At 42.0% G+C, this 20,200-nt stretch overlaps 1 protein-coding gene across 2 annotated transcripts in view; it reads left to right on the forward strand.

Annotated features, from left to right (window-relative positions):
* Window positions 1-20,200, forward strand: part of LOC116332179 (E3 ubiquitin-protein ligase RNF166) — a 37,602-nt gene that overhangs the window by 7,789 nt on the left and 9,613 nt on the right. Inside the window, exons 2-5 of one of the 2 annotated variants that reach the window (XM_031755034.2) lie at window positions 3,385-3,541; window positions 3,909-4,021; window positions 18,820-18,934; window positions 19,617-19,724. In XM_031755034.2, the coding sequence (XP_031610894.1) occupies window positions 3,385-3,541; window positions 3,909-4,021; window positions 18,820-18,934; window positions 19,617-19,724 (493 nt within the window). The remainder of the gene's footprint in view (window positions 1-3,384; window positions 3,542-3,908; window positions 4,022-18,819; window positions 18,935-19,616; window positions 19,725-20,200) is intronic. The other variant, XM_031755035.2, reaches the window with a different exon arrangement.

Below are 20,200 nucleotides of genomic sequence, written 5' to 3' on the forward strand. Positions count from 1 at the left end.
CTACACACAGTCGTACAAGATGTAGCCCGAGACGTGGTACACATAGAGTCCATGAAACTTGGCCGAAAAGCATGGCGCACAGAGTTAAACTGACACGACCGGGGAACAGAAAAGTTAACCTGTGCAACCAGCTCTGCAGTGCCCAAACCAAATTCTTTTGCCAGTGTCCGAGTTAGCACTTTCGAGTTGTGGCACAGGAAAAACCAGAGCCTGAGAAACTGACGGAGCAACACTGGGAGTCACAGATACAAGAGCTGGTTCAAAGATTAAACTGTTCATAGCAGCGGAAAGACTATTAGTCTCTGTGTCACCTGGCTCAGGCAGAATGCTAGGAGTAGACGTTACATTGGCTTGCTCAGCAACACAGGTCTCATTCTCAGTAACTCTTTGGGGAGCTGAGAGAGCAATAGCTGGTTGAGGAGTTGGCTGGGGAATGTCAGAAATGTCTGAAGACAAAAAAGGCTGGAACATGAGACAGTCACGGGAAGGAGCATCACCTAGAGAACACTCAGTCTCAGATGGTTTGTGCTGCTCATCATGCACGGTTACATCTAGAGCCGATGATGGTGGTGGTGTGTGGCTGAGCTCAGACTGGGAAACCTCAGAATGTACAGGCTGAATAAAACAGTTCCGCGGGGCTACAATGCTGGTAGCAGTATGTAGGTGAGTCTGGTATAAGATAACAGTCTTTGGTTCAGCTAACTCCACAGGTGAAACATTCATACTGGCTAACTCAGAGGAAACACTGCGAGCATTGCAAGAATCTGATGGCTCAGGAACACAAAGATCACTGGTTAGGACAGCCGGTGAATAACTCGGCACGGAGGTGTCACTCGGAATAACGTCTTTAGAGTCCAAACACAGAGTGGCGGAGTTATCCGATTCAGGCAACACAATGGCGGGCAAAACAGAGTTAATCACAGTGGTGGATAAGTCATGAAGTCCGGGATCAGAAAACTTGGGCTGAATGAGTGACGCACAGTCACTCTTACCCACGGGTGAAGCCAGCTCAGCTGTACTTGGGCGACGGCGGCGTGAACGCTGTTTTCGTCGAGAAGAGGGAGGAGACGAGCCGGGCCGCGAATCCTCCAGCGGACCGGGCTGAACATCCTCCGACTCTTCATACGGGAGAGGCAGCTCTGGGCGGATACGTACGGTTGAGACGAGGAAGTCCTGGATGTGGGGGTGTAGCGCGCCGAATAGCCATGGGAGTCCGGACACCATCCTCTGTAAACGGATGGCTACGGTCTCCCGATATTCTTCTCCTGGCAGCGCTGCCCACTCCTGACAGTGATACTCCACCGTGTAGATTAAATCCTCACGGAGCTCAGCGGAGGATTGTGAGCTGCTGGGTCCATGACGTGGTCGCGTTCTTCTGTCACAGTGCGGCTGTGTGTAGGCAAGAGAAGGACCCAAACGCAAACTCGCAGAGACAAAGGTAAACTCAAAAACACAGCTTTATTGCTGGTATAGGGGGACACAATAAACAATACAAAACTAAACTGGGAAAACTAAAGCACAAGGAGCCACAGGGAGAATCACACAGCTATGAGGGAGAACGCAACACAGAACTGAGGGAGAGGCAGACATAAATACACAGAGGGTTAACGAGGGAAGTGGGAGCACACGGGGAACACAGGTGACACTGAGGCTGTGTCCCAATTCAGGGTCTGCACGCTTGAAGTACGCACACTACGCGTACTACGTACGGTGCGTACTACAAGTACGGGAAGTGCGGAAGTGAGAGGCTTGTGAAATGGGACGGTCTAGCCTTCGTCGCGCTGTTCAGGTTGCCTAGCAACCATGATACTAACCGCGAGAAATGTTTCATACAGCTTTGTGTGACAGAAATGAAGGAGAAAAATGTTTTGTTGTTCATTCATTTTTGTCATGACATCACTTTGATTAGTTGAGACCACAGGACTGTAAAACATGATAGTTGGGCTTCATTTCTGTACTGAACAGTCATTTCAAGATTAGTTAGTAAATAATAATTAGCTAATTAATATAATTAATATAATATGGACAATATTATATGTATTGTCAGATTTTATATATATGTATATATGTGTATATATATATATATATATATATATATATATATATATGTATGAGCTTGAACTCTGGATCAAAGATGCAAGTAGCAGTTATTTATATTTCCTATCACCTTAAATCTTCACTCAAAGACAAGTAAGACAGCAAATCACAACAACAGTCGCCTCAAGGTGCTTTACATTGTAAGGTAGATCCTACAGTAATACATACAGAGAAAAAACCCCAACAATCATATGACCCCCTATGAGCAAGCACTTTGGCGACAGTGGGAAGGAAAAACTCCCTTTTAACAAGAAGAAACCTGTTAGAGACAAAGATTAATAACAAGTATGATTTAGCAATACTTGTTATTAATCAACAGCATCCATGTACATATTCAGCAAAAGGGAAAGTTTGAAGCCTAATCTTGAAAGTAGAGATAGTGTCTGTCTCCTGAATCCAAACTGGAAGCTGGTTCCACAGAAGAGGGGCCTGAAAACTGAAGGCTCTGCCTCCCATTCTACTTTTAAATACTCTAGGGACAACAAGTAGGCCTGCAGTGTGAGAGCGAAGTGCTCTAATAGGGTGATATGGTACTACAAGGTCATTAAGATAAGATGGGGCCTGATTATTTAAGACCTTGTATCTTTAAATCAGATGCTTGTAGCTGTGATCCTTTATGTAAAATATTGTTCATGAGCTCATAAACACAGGGCTACATCTTGATTTTTTTTTAAGTTTATTAAAATTGATAGTTATCTGTTGAAGTTCTGGGTGCTGGGCTGGGGTCGGCACTCAGCTGTAACATCGGTCTGGGTTCTTGTCGAGTGTCAGCATGCTCTCTGTGCAGGTGTATGCAAAGCAGCATGATGCGGTTTCTGTCCTGGCTTCTTTAAACTGAAGCAGTGCTGTGCAAGTTTGTTTAACTTGTTCAGTCCTTGGTCAAGTACGAGAAGGAAGAAGGGAAATGAATAAACAAACAAGAAGAATAGCAACAACCATCTGATCATTAAGTGCTTGTAGCACAAATTTGGATGGTTTCCTTTGAGTTTCCCTGTCTCTGAGTTTTACTGCTACCTGAGCTCAGCTAAATATTTGACAACAGCTTTCAATGAACTGCAAATGGAACTTCTTTAGTTTTTTTTTTCTGTTTTAGTCCGACTGCAAAGCATTGATGAATAATAGAAATATGACTGTTATTTACTTACCCAGGAAACTTACAAAACAGCCTAATTGTAAAAGAAATCCTTTGAAGATGGATTAAAACTAGACTGACAGTAGAGGAGCCAGCAGCGCTCTGCTGGTCTGAGTAAAAATGTTACCTTTGCTGTTCGCTGTTTGCTTTTCCAGGTTTTGTGGGGAGTGTCTGCAGCCCTGTCTCCAGGTGACGTCACCTCTCTGCCCTCTCTGTCGCGTGCCCTTCGATCCCAAGAAGGTGGAGCGGTCCTCCAGTGTGGAGAAGCAGCTGGCTTCATTTAAAGCACCCTGCAGGGGTTGTAACAAGAAGGTAGATAATGACTGTTCTAACAGATTAAAGACCCCCATCATGTTATTACAAATATTATTTGTTGCACAAGTCATACTGTGAATATAAATCTTTTCTTTTTTATTTATAGTGTTAGTCTTTGGCCATTTATGCACGTCAAACTGTGAAACTGAAAAAGGAAGTAAACCTGTCAAAAGTCAGAATGGTTGAAATGAAAATCAGTATAAAAATGGACGACAGTCTGAGATTCAGAGTAAGATGAATAGAAGTGAAGAGCAGAGCCTCTGACACAGTGTGACTAAACGCCCTCCTCCATGCAGTGTCACTGTGACTCTTTACGTACATGTACAGTATACAGTCATAACCCCAGGTGTGTGTATGCTTTCAGGTGGCTCTAGTAAAGATGAGGACCCACATTGCTTCCTGTTCTAAGGTGCAGGAGCAGATGGCCAACTGTCCCAAGTTTGTTCCTGTGGTGCCCACCTCCCAACCTATACCAAGGTACTCACACTACGACCATGTTCATGCAGCACAGCTGATACATGCATACATGCCTGCATGCATACATGCTCAGCTCAGTGTTTTTAGATGAGTTTCAGAAAAAATTTCACGATGTCGAAGTAGCAAAGGAAGAAAAGACTCAATCTCCTATGAACCACACACAGACATATATGTGTGTGTGTGTGTGTGTGTGTGTGTGTTTTAATCTAGTTACGTTTCTTTGTGGTATTTTTGATCACTATCAAGTATAACTCATACAAATCAGAATCCATTATTTCAAAATAATTAAACATTTCCTAATGTCAACAATGATTTTACATATAGAGAGTTATTGCATCGGTCCAGTGTGGCAGTGTGGAGATTACTGAGGCTGCTTTGATGCTACCTTTCAGCTAGTTTGTACTTTTAGGGAAGGTGTTTCTGATCTTTCTCTACATAAGACCCTGTAGACCCTCTGTGGAGTTCAGGTCAGCTGAGTGGGCTGGTCAGTTAAGCACAGTAATAACATGCTCAGCAAGTTTATGCACTGTAATCAGGTGCTACATCCAGGAGAGGAAACAGCTACCACTCTCTGTGGCCCTGATCAATGGGCCACCTTGAATGTAAACAGCTAGAGAGTCAGATACCACCAGGTGGAACAGGCTGTGATCCAAACAGAGTGTGAGTGGGCGTCCCAAGAGGTCGGACTCTCTTTCTGACAACTTCTGGCTGATGTGCACAACTGAGCGGTCGACCCCCTACCTGGTGGGACAAAACGGGCTCTAGTCCTCTGTTTGAGGCATCCAGCCACAGAATAAAGGAGTGAGAGTACTCACAGGGACTAGAAAGAGAGAACATGTTTCTGTCACATTGGCTTCTCTGACCTCCTGTTAAACCTCACATACAGGGTCTTAATAATTAGGCCCCATCTCAAAGACCTCATGCTGTCATCCATACTGTGCTTCACTTTCAGAGTGCTGACTTATTTGTGGTTCTCAGCATATCTTCAGTGGAACCAGCTCCTATTTTGTATATTGTGGCGAATGCACTTAGCCAAAAAATGGATCAGACATCAGTTGCAGAAACGATAGTCTTTATATAGGGCTTCAAAAGGGGATGTACAACAAATAAACTGCTAGACATCAGAGCAACATATAATGGCTTCCCGAAACTTTCTTTGCTAGCTAAAACCCAGAGTAACTTTCGTCTACCACAAAGGATTCTGGGAAACGCAGTTTTCTAATGAAAATACCTGTTAAATGCTCCCTTTTAGCAGAAAATTAAATTTATAATTAACAGCTCTCACTAAACATATGACTAACACTTAAATCACTTACAAAATAACCAAAATGCTGTTATCAAACAATAGACTGCAATAAAGTTACAACATCCTCCCCCCCGATGAACAATCTGTTCATCTAAAGCTCTAGGTTATACAACAACTGAATCGGTCTTCTTAACAGAGTCCCCGTTGTCGTGCGAACTAGGCAAGATCTAACAAGACCGTCTCGACCAGGAAACATTTCTTCAATTCTTCCAAGTTTCCACACTTGTCTGGGGAGGTTGTCATGCCCAATGAGCACGACATCCCCTAGTTTTAGGGGTGTAGACTTTGAAGCATCACAGCAATGAGCTGACTTCAGCTCCAACAGATAGTCCCTTCTCCAGGTGTTCCAGAAGTTGGTCATGAGTTTCTGCCGATATCTCCATCTCCGAGTAATGTCCTCTTTGTTAGGTGTTGGATGGTGTGTGTCCTTCGGGATTGACTTGGGTGGTAGAGATGTCAGTCGTTTGCCCACCAAAAAGTGGGCTGGAGTAAGTGGTTGCGGTTCATTTACCTCGTTGTGCACAAAGGTGAGAGGCCTAGAGTTCAGAGTAGCTTCGACTTCTGCCAACACAGTACACATTTCTTCAAAGTGGAGTGAAGCTCTACCTAACACCTTCTTGAGGCAGATTTTCACTAATCTGACAAGACGTTCCCAGAATCCACCCCACCAGGCTGCTCTTTCTGCAATGAACTTCCAAGTAATTCCTCTTTCCGAGAAAAACTCCAGCAAATGTGGGTCTTTAATTGTCTTCCACAGCTCCTTCAAATCTTGGTCTGCTCTCTTAAATGTTCTGGCATTGTCAGAATAGATAACTCTGCATAGCCCTCTTCTGGCAATGAATCTCTTCAACGCTAACAAAAATGTCTCAGTTGACTGATCTGACACAAGCTCTAAATGGACAGCTCGTGTCACAGCACAGGTAAATAGGGCAATGTAGGATCTTTTCACAGAATCCTCTGTTTTCACATAGAGCGGCCCAGCAAAATCCACACCTGTAACTTCGAATGGTGGTGACTCGGATATTCAGTCCCTAGGCAAAGGTGCAGTTAGCTGACGCCCAGCCTTTGCCTTAAACCTCTTACACACAGTGCATCTGGTCACAATGCTCTTAACCAGCTGCCGAGCCCGGATGATCCAATATCTCTCTCTTATTTGTACAAGAGTGTCCCTCACTCCTGAATGCATCACCCTTTTGTGACGATCCTGTATCAGCAGTTCTGAAAATCTGTGTTTGTTTGGCAGAATCCAAGGATGCTGCTCTCTGAATGTGAAGTCCGACTGCTGCAGCCTGCCTCCAACACTAAGCAGCTCATCTTCATCAAGGAATGGTTTCAGTTCCTGAATCTTACTGTCATTCATCACAGGTTTTCCTACCCTCAGTCTCTGGACCTCCTGGTGAAAACTGTGATGTTGTGCAACCTTAATCCAGTACTTCTCAGCATCAAGAAGCTCATTTGCTGTCAGCTCACCTTGCATCTTTGGTTGCATTGTTGTTTTTGTATTAGCTATGAATCTCCTAGTCCATGCTGTCACTCTGAGCACTCTCTTCAGTTTGCTGTAACTCTCAAGCTTCAGTATTGGTTCACAGATGTCAGTGTCATTAGCAGCAAACTGAATGGCTATTTGATGACTGGATTTAAGTTCTACATTCATTTCGTCTGAAATGTTTTGATCTTCAGACTCATGTATCCGATCTTCTGATACAAGAAAACTGGGGCCATTCCACCATAGCTGGTTTTGTAGTAGGGCCTCCACTGATTGTCCTCTTGTGGGCAGGTCAGCGGGATTAGCCTTCCCTGGGATGTGTGACCATGAAGATGGACTCGTAAGAGTCTGGATCTCAGTCACTCGGTTTGCAACAAACGGTTTCCACCTTTGTGCCGAACTGCAAATCCATTGCAAAGTGATCATGGAGTCAGTCCACATTTTTATTTGGGCTTGCTCCATCTTCAGCGAGATGATCAAGTTGTTCGCCAATCTGGCCCCAATCACGGCTCCCGTGAGTTCCAGACGTGGCAACGTCATTTTCTTTAGGGGAGCCACCCTGGCTTTAGATGCGACCAAGCTCATTGTCGTTTCTCCTTCTCGTGTTTTGCCTTGCAGATAGGCCACAGCACTGTATGCCCTTTCACTGGCATCACAAAACACATGTAATTCCAAGCCATCTTTGCTTTCTTGTTGCATATTGATTTGGTACCACCTTGGTATGGCAAGCTGGTGTAACTGAGTAAGCTCTGAACACCACTGTTGCCATTCTTGTGCCAGATCTGATGGCAATTCTTCATCCCAGGAGAGCCCCCTCTCCCACATTGCCTGGAACATACACTTGACCCTAATGGTGAAGGGGTTCAGAAAACCAAGCGGGTCATAAATTTCCTATTGAGGACTGTAGCACACTTCGTTTGGTTCCTTTCTTCTCTGTTAGAAGCCTCACTAGTGAACTAAGGTCAAAGGTGAAATCATCAGGCTCTGGCCTCCACACTAATCCAAGCACCTTTAATGCTACTCCATTCGTTTCAGGTGCCATCATGTAGTTTGTGGAGCTCTTCTCCCATTTCTGCCTCAGTTCAGCTGAGTTTGTCATCCATTTGCAAAGCTCCATACCAGCAGCCGCCAGTATTTCTTTGGCATTCGTCGTTATGTGATACGCCTCTTCCACTGAGCATGTACTTGAAATGAAGTCATCTACGTAAAGTGACTTCCTTATTGTATTCACCACTTGTGGTTGGCTTGTTTCATATTGTTTTAGATGTCTTTGAATTGTCGCTGCAAGCAGAAACGGGCTTGGCGTAACTCCAAACACCACTCTCGTCATCCTCAGAATGCGCAGATGATCATTCACTTCTCCTTTTGGTGCACCTGAGAACCACAGGAACCTGACTGCATCTCTGTCCCTTTCTGCAAGACGTATTTGCAGGAATGCTTGTTTTATGTCTGCCAGAAAGGCGATTTCGTGTTCCCTAAATCTAAGGAGAACACTGAGCAGATCTGGATTCAAATTTGGTCCCGTAAATAAGCAGTCATTCAGCGACAGACAGCCTTCTTCATGGGACGATGCATCAAAGACCACTCTTAATTTTGTAGTTGCTTTGTCCTCTCTCAGCACTGCATGGTGACGCATATAATACATTACAGAGTCTGTGCCGCTGTTTGGTGTCATTTCCTCTGCAATGTTCTGGTCCAAGTAGTCCTCCACCACTTGATTATACCTGCTGAAGAGTGTGACATCCTTCTTAAATCTTTTACTCAGACCTTCCAGCCGTTTTTTGGCAACTCTGTAGTTGTCTGAGAGCTCTACCTTTTCTGACTTCCATGGCAACTCCACCTGATATCGTCCATCTTTAAACATGGTCGTTCTCTCAAACATCTGCAGAGCCTCATCATCTTCTGGGTTCTTCGTTTTCTCGTTTGTAATACCCAGAGACTCTATTTCCCAGAATGCTTTCAGTTGCTTGGAGAGGAGTTTCTCTTCCTCACACAGAATGAACATGCAGGTTGTCTCTGTAACAGTTGATGCAGACACTGGCCCCTGAACAGACCATCCGAAGGTGCTCTCCAGTGCCACCGATGTTTCTGTAAGTCTCTTCACTCTTCCTGTCACGATCTGCCAATAGTAGTCAGCTCCTATGAGGACAGCAAGCTCTGGTTCCTCATTGGATCCTGGGAAGTCAGCCAGTTGTAGTCCTCTTTTCTTAAGCTCATGCTGGATCTGTTCACCAGGAACCTTCATTATTGCCGAGCACACTTGTGGGGTCTCCACAGCTTCTATTACAATACTCTGGCTGGGATCCCAGATATTTTGTAGCATGACCTTCACTATGCCGCGCTGTGATCTTGTGGGAAAGGAGGTCCCAAATGTGTGTAGTGTCAATGTCTCTCGCCTTATTACTGGTAAATTTAGGCTCTTCACCAACGTTTCATGTATGAAGCTTCTTTGGCTGCCTCCATCTAATAAGCAACGAGCTACCCTTCTGCCTGATGGGCCTTCAATCCACACCTTTGCAGTCTGTAGCAACACAGTGTTCTGTTCACCTGGTTTCACTCTTACTGAATGAGGGAGCACGGAGGAGACCACTGCTTCTTCTGGTTGGGATGGGGCCTGTACATCCACCTTTTCACCACCGCACACAGCAACGTGATGTCTCCGTCCACATTTCTCACAGGACACATTCTTGGTCTTACAGAATCTTGCAATGTGTTTCTGTCCCAAACACACAAAACATCTCCCCATTCTCTTTAACTGGTCCTTTCTTTGAAGCGTGTCATTATTTGGGCAGTTTTCCGATTTGTGATCGTCACACTCACAGAATATACAGGTGTTTTGTTTCTGGCTGGCTGTGTACAGGGCAGCAGTAGATTGTATGCTAGGCCTTTTAAACCTCACATCACTGAACGGTGGCTTGTACAGTTTATTTTCAGTTTTCTGTGGGTTGTACGACTTTGTCATTTGCAGCGCTCTTTCCCTGCTCTGAACCTCCTTCTGTAGGAATGTGACCATTTCTGACACTTTCCACTCTTCATCTCCATTTCTCTGACGGCTGTATTCAAGAGCTACATCATCTGGAATCATCTTTAGCAATATTGGGCATAACAAGCTTCCGTAGCTTTCTGACACTACACCCAATGACTCTAAACTTCTGATCTGAATTTCACATTCATCATACAGCTGCCTCAAAGCATGCACATCAGAGGATTTTTTAACAGGGGTGAGGTTCAGCAGTTTTGACATGTGTGCACTAATTACTACATCCTTTCTTCCAAATCGGTTTTGCAGTAACTCAATTGCGTTGTCATAATTTTCATCTGTCAACATCAGTCCTGCAACTGCTTTTGCTGCTTGGCCAGTGAGATAGGTTTTCAAATATGTAAACTTCTCTCTTTTGCATAGTGCATCATTGTGGTGAATAACAGCTTCATATTGGCTCCAAAACTCCTGCCACAAACTGGCATCTCCATCATATTTGTGAATGATCAGCTTAGGAAGCTTTACTGATGCTCTCTGTGCCAATGAATGAGCAGAGCTAGCGTCACTCACCCTTTGATTCGCAGCAATCCTCATTTCTCTTAATTATGCGCCGTGCACGGCTCTTGGACAGGATGATGCGCTCCTTATATTCCTCTGCGCTTTCGATCTCCATTTCCAGGTCATCCAGAGCTGTTTTACGTTCTATTTCACTATCTAAGGCATACAAACTGAGCTCTTTTGCCGACAGCATTTCCAGTAATGTGCTCAGATGGTCAGTGTCCGGATCTGGTTTAGCCATTTCGGAGTCAATTTGGTGTACAAGTCGTGTAGTAGCACCTCTTATCGTCCCACGTTTCCTTTTTGTTCTTTCCATTTCTCTCTGATGCTCGTCATCCGCCACTCCCGCAGCTTCGGCAGCTCCACGTAAGTCCTGTTCGCTCATTTCTCCCGGGTTTCGGCACCAAAAAATATTGTGGCGAATGCACTTAGCCAAAAAATGGATCAGACATCAGTTGCAGAAACGATAGTCTTTATATAGGGCTTCAAAAGGGGATGTACAACAAATAAACTGCTAGACATCAGAGCAACATATAATGGCTTCCCGAAACTTTCTTTGCTAGCTAAAACCCAGAGTAACTTTCGTCTACCACAAAGGATTCTGGGAAACGCAGTTTTCTAATGAAAATACCTGTTAAATGCTCCCTTTTAGCAGAAAATTAAATTTATAATTAACAGCTCTCACTAAACATATGACTAACACTTAAATCACTTACAAAATAACCAAAATGCTGTTATCAAACAATAGACTGCAATAAAGTTACAACATTGTATATGGGAGGCAGACAGCATCTCCACTGTTAAGATTAGGTGTAAAACTTTCCTTTTTATTGAAGATTGTAGTTGGGCCCTGACCCTGATCACTCCCTTAGTTCCAAGTGATCCAAGGTGATGAGAAAATGTGATGTCAGTGGACTGTACGGGACAGTGGCATCACTGCAGGAGTCCTGAGAGGGTCTCCTTCACAAAAATAAAAACTGCCATTATTGAAACCTGGAGGAGGGACAAAACACCATAGACCAAGCAGCAGGTCTCTATCGCCACAATGATTGTTGTGATGTTTGAGTTGCATCCAAATAGCCGCCCCTCCCTGAGCCTGGTTCAGCTGGTGGTTTCTCCTGTTAAAAGGAAGTTTTTCCTTCCCGCTGTTCCCAGGTCCTTGCTTATAGGGTCTGACTGTTGGGTCTTACTCTGTATTATTGTAGGGTCTTTACCTCACAACATAAAGCGCCTTGAGTCAACTGTTGTTGTGATTTGCTATATAAATAAAGCTGAAGTCTCTTCAGCAGCAGCTCGTGGCCTGTGGAGTGTGTCCATCAGCATCATATGGACGGCTGTACAGTCAGCACTATTCTTCATGATTTAACTAACTAGGTTTAGAGACACATGGTACTCGTACTCTGAATAGTGTTTTCCTCAAACTTGAAATGAAGTATTCGGATGATTTGAGACACTGTTGTGCATGTAGGCCGTGAAGGTCAGTGCTTTGCAAAGTGTCATAGCTTGAAGAATAACGTGAGAATGTGAATAAAAATGTGAACTTGAAAAAACATTCACAAACATGTAGATGGATATTTACACAAATATACTCTGAGCTGCAAACTTGTCACCCAAATTTTGTTCATAATTATGAGGTTTTGTTGGACTCGGTGCAGTGAAACTTAATATTTCAGAATACAAAGATATTTTGGAAAATTCATGGTGCCAACTTTGTGGGAACAGTTCATGTTCCAGCACAGCTGTGAAAACACTGAGCTGAGCATGTATGCAAGTCCGAGCGACTTTAATCACCTAATCTGAATGCAGCCGTTCACACCAACCACATCATTTCACTGGACAGATTTGAGGCACTTCTTAGAACCAAGCTCGATATTTTGGATCTTTTAGATCCAAAGAAACAGATGTGACCAATCAGACCATTGCATTTGGCAACAAGTACACTCGTAACTCAGTTTGCACACTGGTAGTGTAAATAGCAGTGTGCAATAATACTGTTGTCTGAGACATTCAGCTAGCTGCTGCTGCGGGTCAGTCAGCTCTCTGAAACGATTTCTGCCAACTCTGCTAACAAGTGTTCAAAGTGCCCCACTAACATCCTGAAATACGGACGAACCTGGCCACGATACAGCTTCAGCTGCTTGATCAAACCATGAAATTCTCCCTGCTGCTGCCTGCTTGTGTCAGTTGGAAGGACCAGTGTCTCAGTTTCTTGCAGGGGCGATTCTAGGATCAGAGCTTTGGGGGTGCTGAGAGCTGCCCAGCCAGGCAAGATAAACTTTACTCCTCGGTGCATTTAAACCCCTGTTCCTCCCTGTCCTCGTCGTCTGTTGTCTTCATCTTCATTATCGGTCATCATAATTTTACCTTCTCTGTGCAAGTCTGCAAATTTCTTTATTAAATCATAAGATTCTTAAATTCATCAAGTCTCTCTGTGCCTGGGTGCTCGTCACAAAACATGACATCACTGTTTTGTACATTTTAACACAATTTAATCCCCACATTTGAGAAAGCAAAATACTTTTTGAAAAGTCTGTAACAAAACCATCAAATCTGATAAAGGTTATTTAAATGCTGCAAAAGGAGAATGGATTGGAATAAAAAAAATACATATTCTAAGTAGAGATGGACCGATCCGATATTACGTATCGGTATCAGTCCGATACTGACCCAAATTACTGGATCGGATATCGGCGAGAAATAAAAAATGTAATCCGATCCATTAAATATCACAAAAACACCTCACAAAACTTGCGACACGGTGTAACTCGGCTCATAACCGTAGCAAGTCGGAGCAGTGTGCTCACGTGATAGAGCGGCTGTGTGTATTTGCAGCCTCGCTACCAAACCAGCATTTCATCTCTGAGGAAGTTATCCCAGAGAGAAGTAAAGCAAGTGTGTAAGTTCATCTCTGAATGTTTGTAAAGTGTTCCCATGTTAAGCTTAACAACCGATATATGGAGCGACTGCCTCTCTCTCCCTCACCTTCCTGCCGCTACTTCAATCATGAAACTGATCAATGATCAGCTGATCGGCTTTTCTGTCGCGAGTCCGTCTCTCTTCTTTGTTTTTGGCCCACTTTGCACCAGAAAGAGGAAACCAGCGGCTGAACAACAGCAGCACGTTTAAGCTTGATAAGCTGTTGTTAGAATGTATTTAATATTACTTTCTACACCAGGATCCTTTTCTACGTAGCTGACTGCTGGTAACTGTGCAGGGGCGGATCTAGCAAAGTTTAGCCAGGGGGGCCGATAGGGCATGAACAGGGAAAAGGGGCACAAAGACATACTTTTTCTTTCTTATTCTCATTTAAAATGTCTCGCTTTTAATAAATAATTATCTGAATCTTACACCCAAAGTTTTAATCTGATGTAAAATGTATAGAAGTCCATTACTGTATATAGTAACTGTTAAGTCTAATATACCCTAGTAAGCTATAGTACTGTTTCCTTTGGGAAGGTACCATCTGTGCAGTCTGCAATTCTGTTGAAGAAAGATGTTGAATCTATTTAATTATTCTTGAAAAATAATTTATTTCTGTGCATTTTTTTTCACCCTGCATCAAATTAAAGTTGATTACGTCGATTAAGCATCATGAGGTGGAGGGTGGGGGGTGGTTCCCTATTTTCTTTTTTTGCTGGGAGTTTGCAACCCTGTTAGTTAGGTTGCTTAATATTTCTGCTAAGTACTCTTTAAAATACCAGAATAGGGAGGATGGTGCAGGTTTAAGTTTATTAGATTGATCAGTGTTGCTGAACTATGAAATATTTTGGGTGCAGTGTATTTTTTGCATACAGGTATAACAGAATAGCTTTAGTGTTTTGTTTTGTTTTAACTTGAGTATGAACTTATACAAAAAGCAGCAAGATATTAACAAAACTGTTTTATTGATTAAAAAACACACTATATCGGATTCATATCGGTATCGGCAGATATCCAAATTTATGATATCGGTATCGGACATAAAAAAGTGGTATCGTGCCATCTCTAATTCTAACCTTAATTACTGGGGGAGAATAATGAATGATGCTCATAAGGAGTAAAAGTAAACTGAGAGCATTTTTGGACAGAGATTCACTTTTAATGTGTATGTATAATATAATACAGATACATAAAAATACACTCCAAAAACAGAAAGGTATGGGCAGAAATCTGTGCCATCAGAAACTGAATTTGAATAAGTTAAATTTGAATTTGAATTACTCGGATTGAATCTGAATTGTAACTTGAATGAAAGCTTTTGAAAACTGAATTTGAATTAGTCTAATTTGAAATTGAATTTATGGTTTGAAAATGAATTGATTTGCTTTGAAACTGCATTTTATCCTTTAAAAATTCAGCTCTCGAATAATTTCACATTCACTTCTCACCATTCAGTTTCAGTTCTACAATTCAATTTCAGTTCCAAAATTCAGTTTTTGGGACTTACATCCGGTTCGGTTCAAGCGCAGATTAATAGAACTACAGACTGATAGCGTTACTGACGGAATCTACAGCGTCTTGAGCTGAATTAAGACTTCAGAAGTCATTCGTCATGTCGAATGACCAGCGGATAAACTCTCAGGTTGGTAATAAATGTATTACATGTATAAGAACAAGCGTCATGTTAACAATTGATAGCCGTACAGTAACTTTTATGCTTATTGTAGCTGCTAGCTAAAAACGCTAATTTAGCGTAGTTTGCCCTGGATTCAGCTTTGACAAACAAATATGATCGACTGTTTCTAGTAGAATTCCAAAGTTGTCATCTTGTACCCTGTCAGAGCCCTGTATGCTTGCAGAGACCCCTACAGTAGGGAAACATGCAAAACGCTGTCCAAACCTTTGTATTTGAGCTTTATTTATGTCTTACACAGCATCCCAACTCTTTAGCGAACTTAATAACTTCAGCTAAAGTGAATAGTTAATCTTATTCATTAGTGCAGCGTTACTGGATCACCTCTGTTTGAAGTGATATAATATGATATACAACTATCACTGTGTTTAACTATCATAATAATTCTTAGGGTACTGAGTGCATGCTTATTAGTTGTTTTTTTAAACATACTGCTCCATTGCTATGTTTGACAGGCTGAAGTTGTCGGGTCACCTCCTAAATCGACCATCTTTTACAGGTGTTTTGTGCCAGAAATGGAGTGTCCACTGAAGACTGAAGATACTGAATCTCTACGCCGTGCCATTGATCCCTCCTGTGCCTTCATCTAGACAAGAGACATCAACTTAACCACTCTCACATGCTCTGTACCTACATCACCTTCCCTGACAGTCGTAGCTTGGCTCATCTGAGGGTGAAATTATAAGAATGTGTTATTTTGCAAAGTGCTCTCTAGGGTTCCTAAATAAAATATGGCATTGAGGTCATTTCTTTTGAATTAATCCCTTCTTCTGAAATATAAGAACCTCTCCTGGTTTAAATGGCACTTTCTGTTCCTTACTTCCTGTTCCACTCCCAACCCCAAATAGATGCTGACAAGCTGACACAGTAACATGGAAGAGGGAAAGAAGCTGGAAAGGACTACTACAAATAAACCTAATGCCTAACAATGAAAAATGTAAAATAAGAACAATAATAATAATAAAGATAAAAGATGAAGTAACAAGTTTTTTGTTTATTCCAAATGATCATCCAGATGTCTGTGACATGTGATGACAAACACCATAATGGAAGGCCTTAGTCATCACATGCTTAAACTCATCATATATTTTTTTGCATATGCTGAACAGGCAGTCAGACATGCTGTAACTGTGGGGTGAAAACTGCATAAACACCATACAGCAGGGGTCTCAAACTCCAGTTATCAAGGGCATGGAAAAGTTGCATGACACCGGCCTTCGAGGAATGGAGTTTGAGACCCTGTCATATTCCATATGACAGGTTTTGGTTGAACTTCATGAAGACTCTGAAGTTTCTCTTCTCTTCTGGCAGAACAGGAATGTCGCCTTGTCCTGTGAGCCACCGTAAGGATGTACTTAGAGTAGAACTGGAGTGTCACCGGCCTCAGGCTCTTCACCTTTTCAAAGACAAAGCAGTCATTTATATAAAATATTAGATATTGTTTACCTGTAAATGCACAAAGAGAATTTAGAAATCTAATTATTGTCAAGAGTGAACAAGCACTGATAGTGTAATTTACAGCTGTGGCCAAACGTTTAGAGAATGAGAAGTGTTGTTTATTTACAAAGTTTGCTGTTTCAGTGATAGTTGTATATCATATTATATCACTTCAAACAGAGGTGATCCAGTAACGCTGCACTAATGAATAAGACTAACTATTCACTTTAGCTGAAGTTATTAAGTTCGCTAAAGAGTTGGGATGCTGTGTAAGACATAAATAAAGCTCAAATACAAAGGTTTGGACAGCGTTTTGCATGTTTCCTTACTGTAGGGGTCTCTGCAAGCATACAGGGCTCTGACAGGGTACAAGATGACAACTTTGGAATTCTACTAGAAACAGTCGATCATATTTGTTTGTCAAAGCTGAAATCAGGGCAAACTAGGCTAAATTAGCGTTTTTAGCTAGCAGCTACAATGAGCATAAAAGTTACTGTACGGCTATCAATTGTTAACATGACGCTTGTTCTTATACATGTAATACATTTATTACCAACCTGAGAGTTTATCCGCTGGTCATTCGACATGACGAATGACTTCTGAAGTCTTAATTCAGCTCAAGACGCTGTAGATTCCGTCCAGTAACGCTATCAGTCTGTAGTTCTATTAATCTGCGCTTGAACCGAACCGGATGTAAGTCCCAAAAACTGAATTTTGGAACTGAAATTGAATTGTAGAACTGAAACTGAATGGTGAGAAGTGAATGTGAAATTATTCGAGAGCTGAATTTTAAAGGATAAAATGCAGTTTCAAAGCAAATCAATTCATTTTCAAACCATAAATTCAATTTCAAATTAGACTAATTCAAATTCAGTTTTCAAAAGCTTTCATTCAAGTTACAATTCAGATTCAATCCGAGTAATTCAAATTCAAATTTAACTTATTCAAATTCAGTTTCTGATGGCACAGATTTCTGCCCATAGAAAGGTCCTTGAAATGTACAAATGTACAAAATATTCATTCAAAAAATTATAAAAATGGATGCAACTTTGCCTATGGGACAATGTGTAAAAGATCTTTACTGCAGATACTAATATGGCTCTGCAGATTTTTTCTTTCATTTTAACCTGTGAGCAGGGGAGAGGCGAGCTGGCACAAACCATTTTTTTGGGGGGGGGGGGGTATCTATACTTTTGTTGTTAAAATATTGCGTCTCAACCAAGTACTGTATGCTTTTTATATTTTTAGTAGTGTGTCACAAAAACAGCAAATATTGTCAAAAAAAGTAAGAAACCCTTGGGGGTGCTTTGATTCTGAAGCACCCCCAAAAATGGGCTAAAAACGCCGCTGGTTTCTTTCTTTTCTTGTATCAGCACCACGTTATCATCGTTTGATGTCCACTTCATTCTCTTCACAGTGCAAAACTGCAGCACGTTCACTGTACATATACATCACACAGCAAGTTTGGATCATGTTTTTTATTGTAACACATTTGGTGTGTAACAGCCTTCAGAGGTGGGCGGATCAATCCAAATATCGATAGTATCAGTGACACTGCTGGGAAAAGATTAAGATCAATACTTTCCTTCTAGCCTCTGGGTTCAGTATAGAGCCCACTGTATTGTGTTAAATTAATACATTTTTTTTGTTTGGAAATGCAAAAATAGACCTCAAACACGCACCAAACGCCTGAACTTTTGTGTCACATCTATTTTATTTAGAGCCTATAACACAACTGAAGTTGACCCAAAGTGCTTCAGAGACCGGCACACTGACATTCTCCACAAAATCCAACTTCCTGTGGTAACTAAATGCTGTAGAACATGATAAACAGAGTGATTTGGTGGCCATTAAGATGTGTTGAGATCTGCAAACTGACAGTGGTTTGACACACTGCTCTACTGGTTATATCTCCCCTGCTGTTATACTTCAAAGTGTCTTTATATTATTTAGCAGTACTAGTATCTGCAGTACTAGCCTTGGTGTTAGCTCAGTACAGCATTGCATGTGCAGTTTGGTCACATTTAACCCATGAAGTGTTGCAAAGTGCACATGTGTGACCCACAGCTGAGCATTTCTGATTTGAGAGGCTGTGATCACAGAACTGTAGCTCTCAGTATATTTGTGTAAATATCACGTTTGTGAATGTTTTTTTCTGTAACTGTAAATTTGAAACATTTTGTGTGTGAAAACATTTTACAAGTGAAAATTTCCAAATATAAGTTCAAATTTGTTCGACACATTTTCCAACATCTTCACCGTAGATCCTTATTTTCCTGGATTAAGGAAAACACAAAACACATTCTGTGCATGTTCAGCTTCCCTGTGACACAAATGCACACATGTCAGCTTTGCCAAGCCTTGTGATAATTACTGTGTGTGTGTGTGTGTGTGTGTGTGTGTGTCCTTTTATATGCAGCAATATTCCAAACCGGTCAACATTTGTGTGTCCGTTCTGTGGGGCCAGAAACCTGGACCAGCAGGAACTGGTGAAGCACTGTATGGAAAACCATCGTAATGACCCAAATAGAGTGGTGAGATAGTGGCGACTACACTAGACTGTTAAACCGTGTTTGTATTAGGATAACGTCATCATGATCTAGATTATTTCTGGGTGTCTTGAACAGAATTGCCCTTTAATCTGTCCATGAAACAGCCACACAAACGTCTCCGGGAATCATTAGGAAATCTTGGAATCTTTTCCATTTTGACTCGGAGTTACAGTTCTGTTCCTGCTCCCACTGAATTCCTCCTGAGGTTACTGAGAGCTATTAACGGCTGTAAGGTGGGGAGCAGTACAGAACATAGATTTCCAGATTACAACACCCACTAATTTAATGTTAACATTTAATGTTGTGTGGCTCTCTTGTTCAGCTGGATGTATATTCCCTCCTCACCTCAACCCTGTGTAGGCAGTATGATGGTGCAGTAGTTACAACTGCTGCTTCTCACCAAGCAGGTTTCTCTGTGTTTGCAGAGGTCTTAAACTAACTGTGTATGTGCAGTAGATACAGTGTTAAACATGGCCTGTAGTCCAGAGAGAAGCTGGAAGCTCAGTCAGACCAGAAAAGCACTTTATAGAAACGCATGGGTTTCTATGAGAAGGCCCACACAGACTCATCTAGTTGTTTTATATCACAGCTTCCCCTGTCATGTATCTGTCTGCTGCACCTGTGATGTGCATGTCCTTTAATGGCTGTGTGCTCGTCCCTCCAGGTATGTCCAGTGTGCTCAGCCATGCCGTGGGGAGACCCCAGTTATAAGAGCTCCAACTTTCTTCAGCATCTTCTCCATAGACACAAGTTCTCATATGACACGTTTGTTGTAAGTCCTGAGGAACCATTATTCTTTAAAAATGACATGTTGTTGAAAACTGATTTTTTTAAAAGAAAATATTATTTGTGCAAACACACAAGCGCAGAAATTCTGATCTGTGTTTGTGAGCAGTTTGGAAACAGGAGGAAACGAAGGTGGTGAATTCAAGCCAGACATGATATACATGATAATTCCATTCACACATTTACTTTCACTACATTATCCTCAGTTATATAACAACTTTATCATAAACGTGTGCTTTTAGTCAATTGTAGGTCTTCTGTAATAATATTACCAGACCAGGTACAGGATGTCTGTGTCAGGGAGCCTCGTCCAGCTCGGACTGCTTTTAGTCCGAATGTTGATCCCACTTCCACTGAAGGCGTGGTTGGCAGCGTGGCCTCGCAGGTCAAATACAAACCTCACATAATCAAATTAGTTGAATTATACTTATCTAACCTCTCTGCACTGTTTCTGCTCTAATT

The sequence above is a fragment of the Oreochromis aureus genome, linkage group 13 (assembly GCF_013358895.1).
Source record: "Oreochromis aureus strain Israel breed Guangdong linkage group 13, ZZ_aureus, whole genome shotgun sequence".
Classification (NCBI taxonomy): domain Eukaryota; kingdom Metazoa; phylum Chordata; class Actinopteri; order Cichliformes; family Cichlidae; genus Oreochromis; species Oreochromis aureus.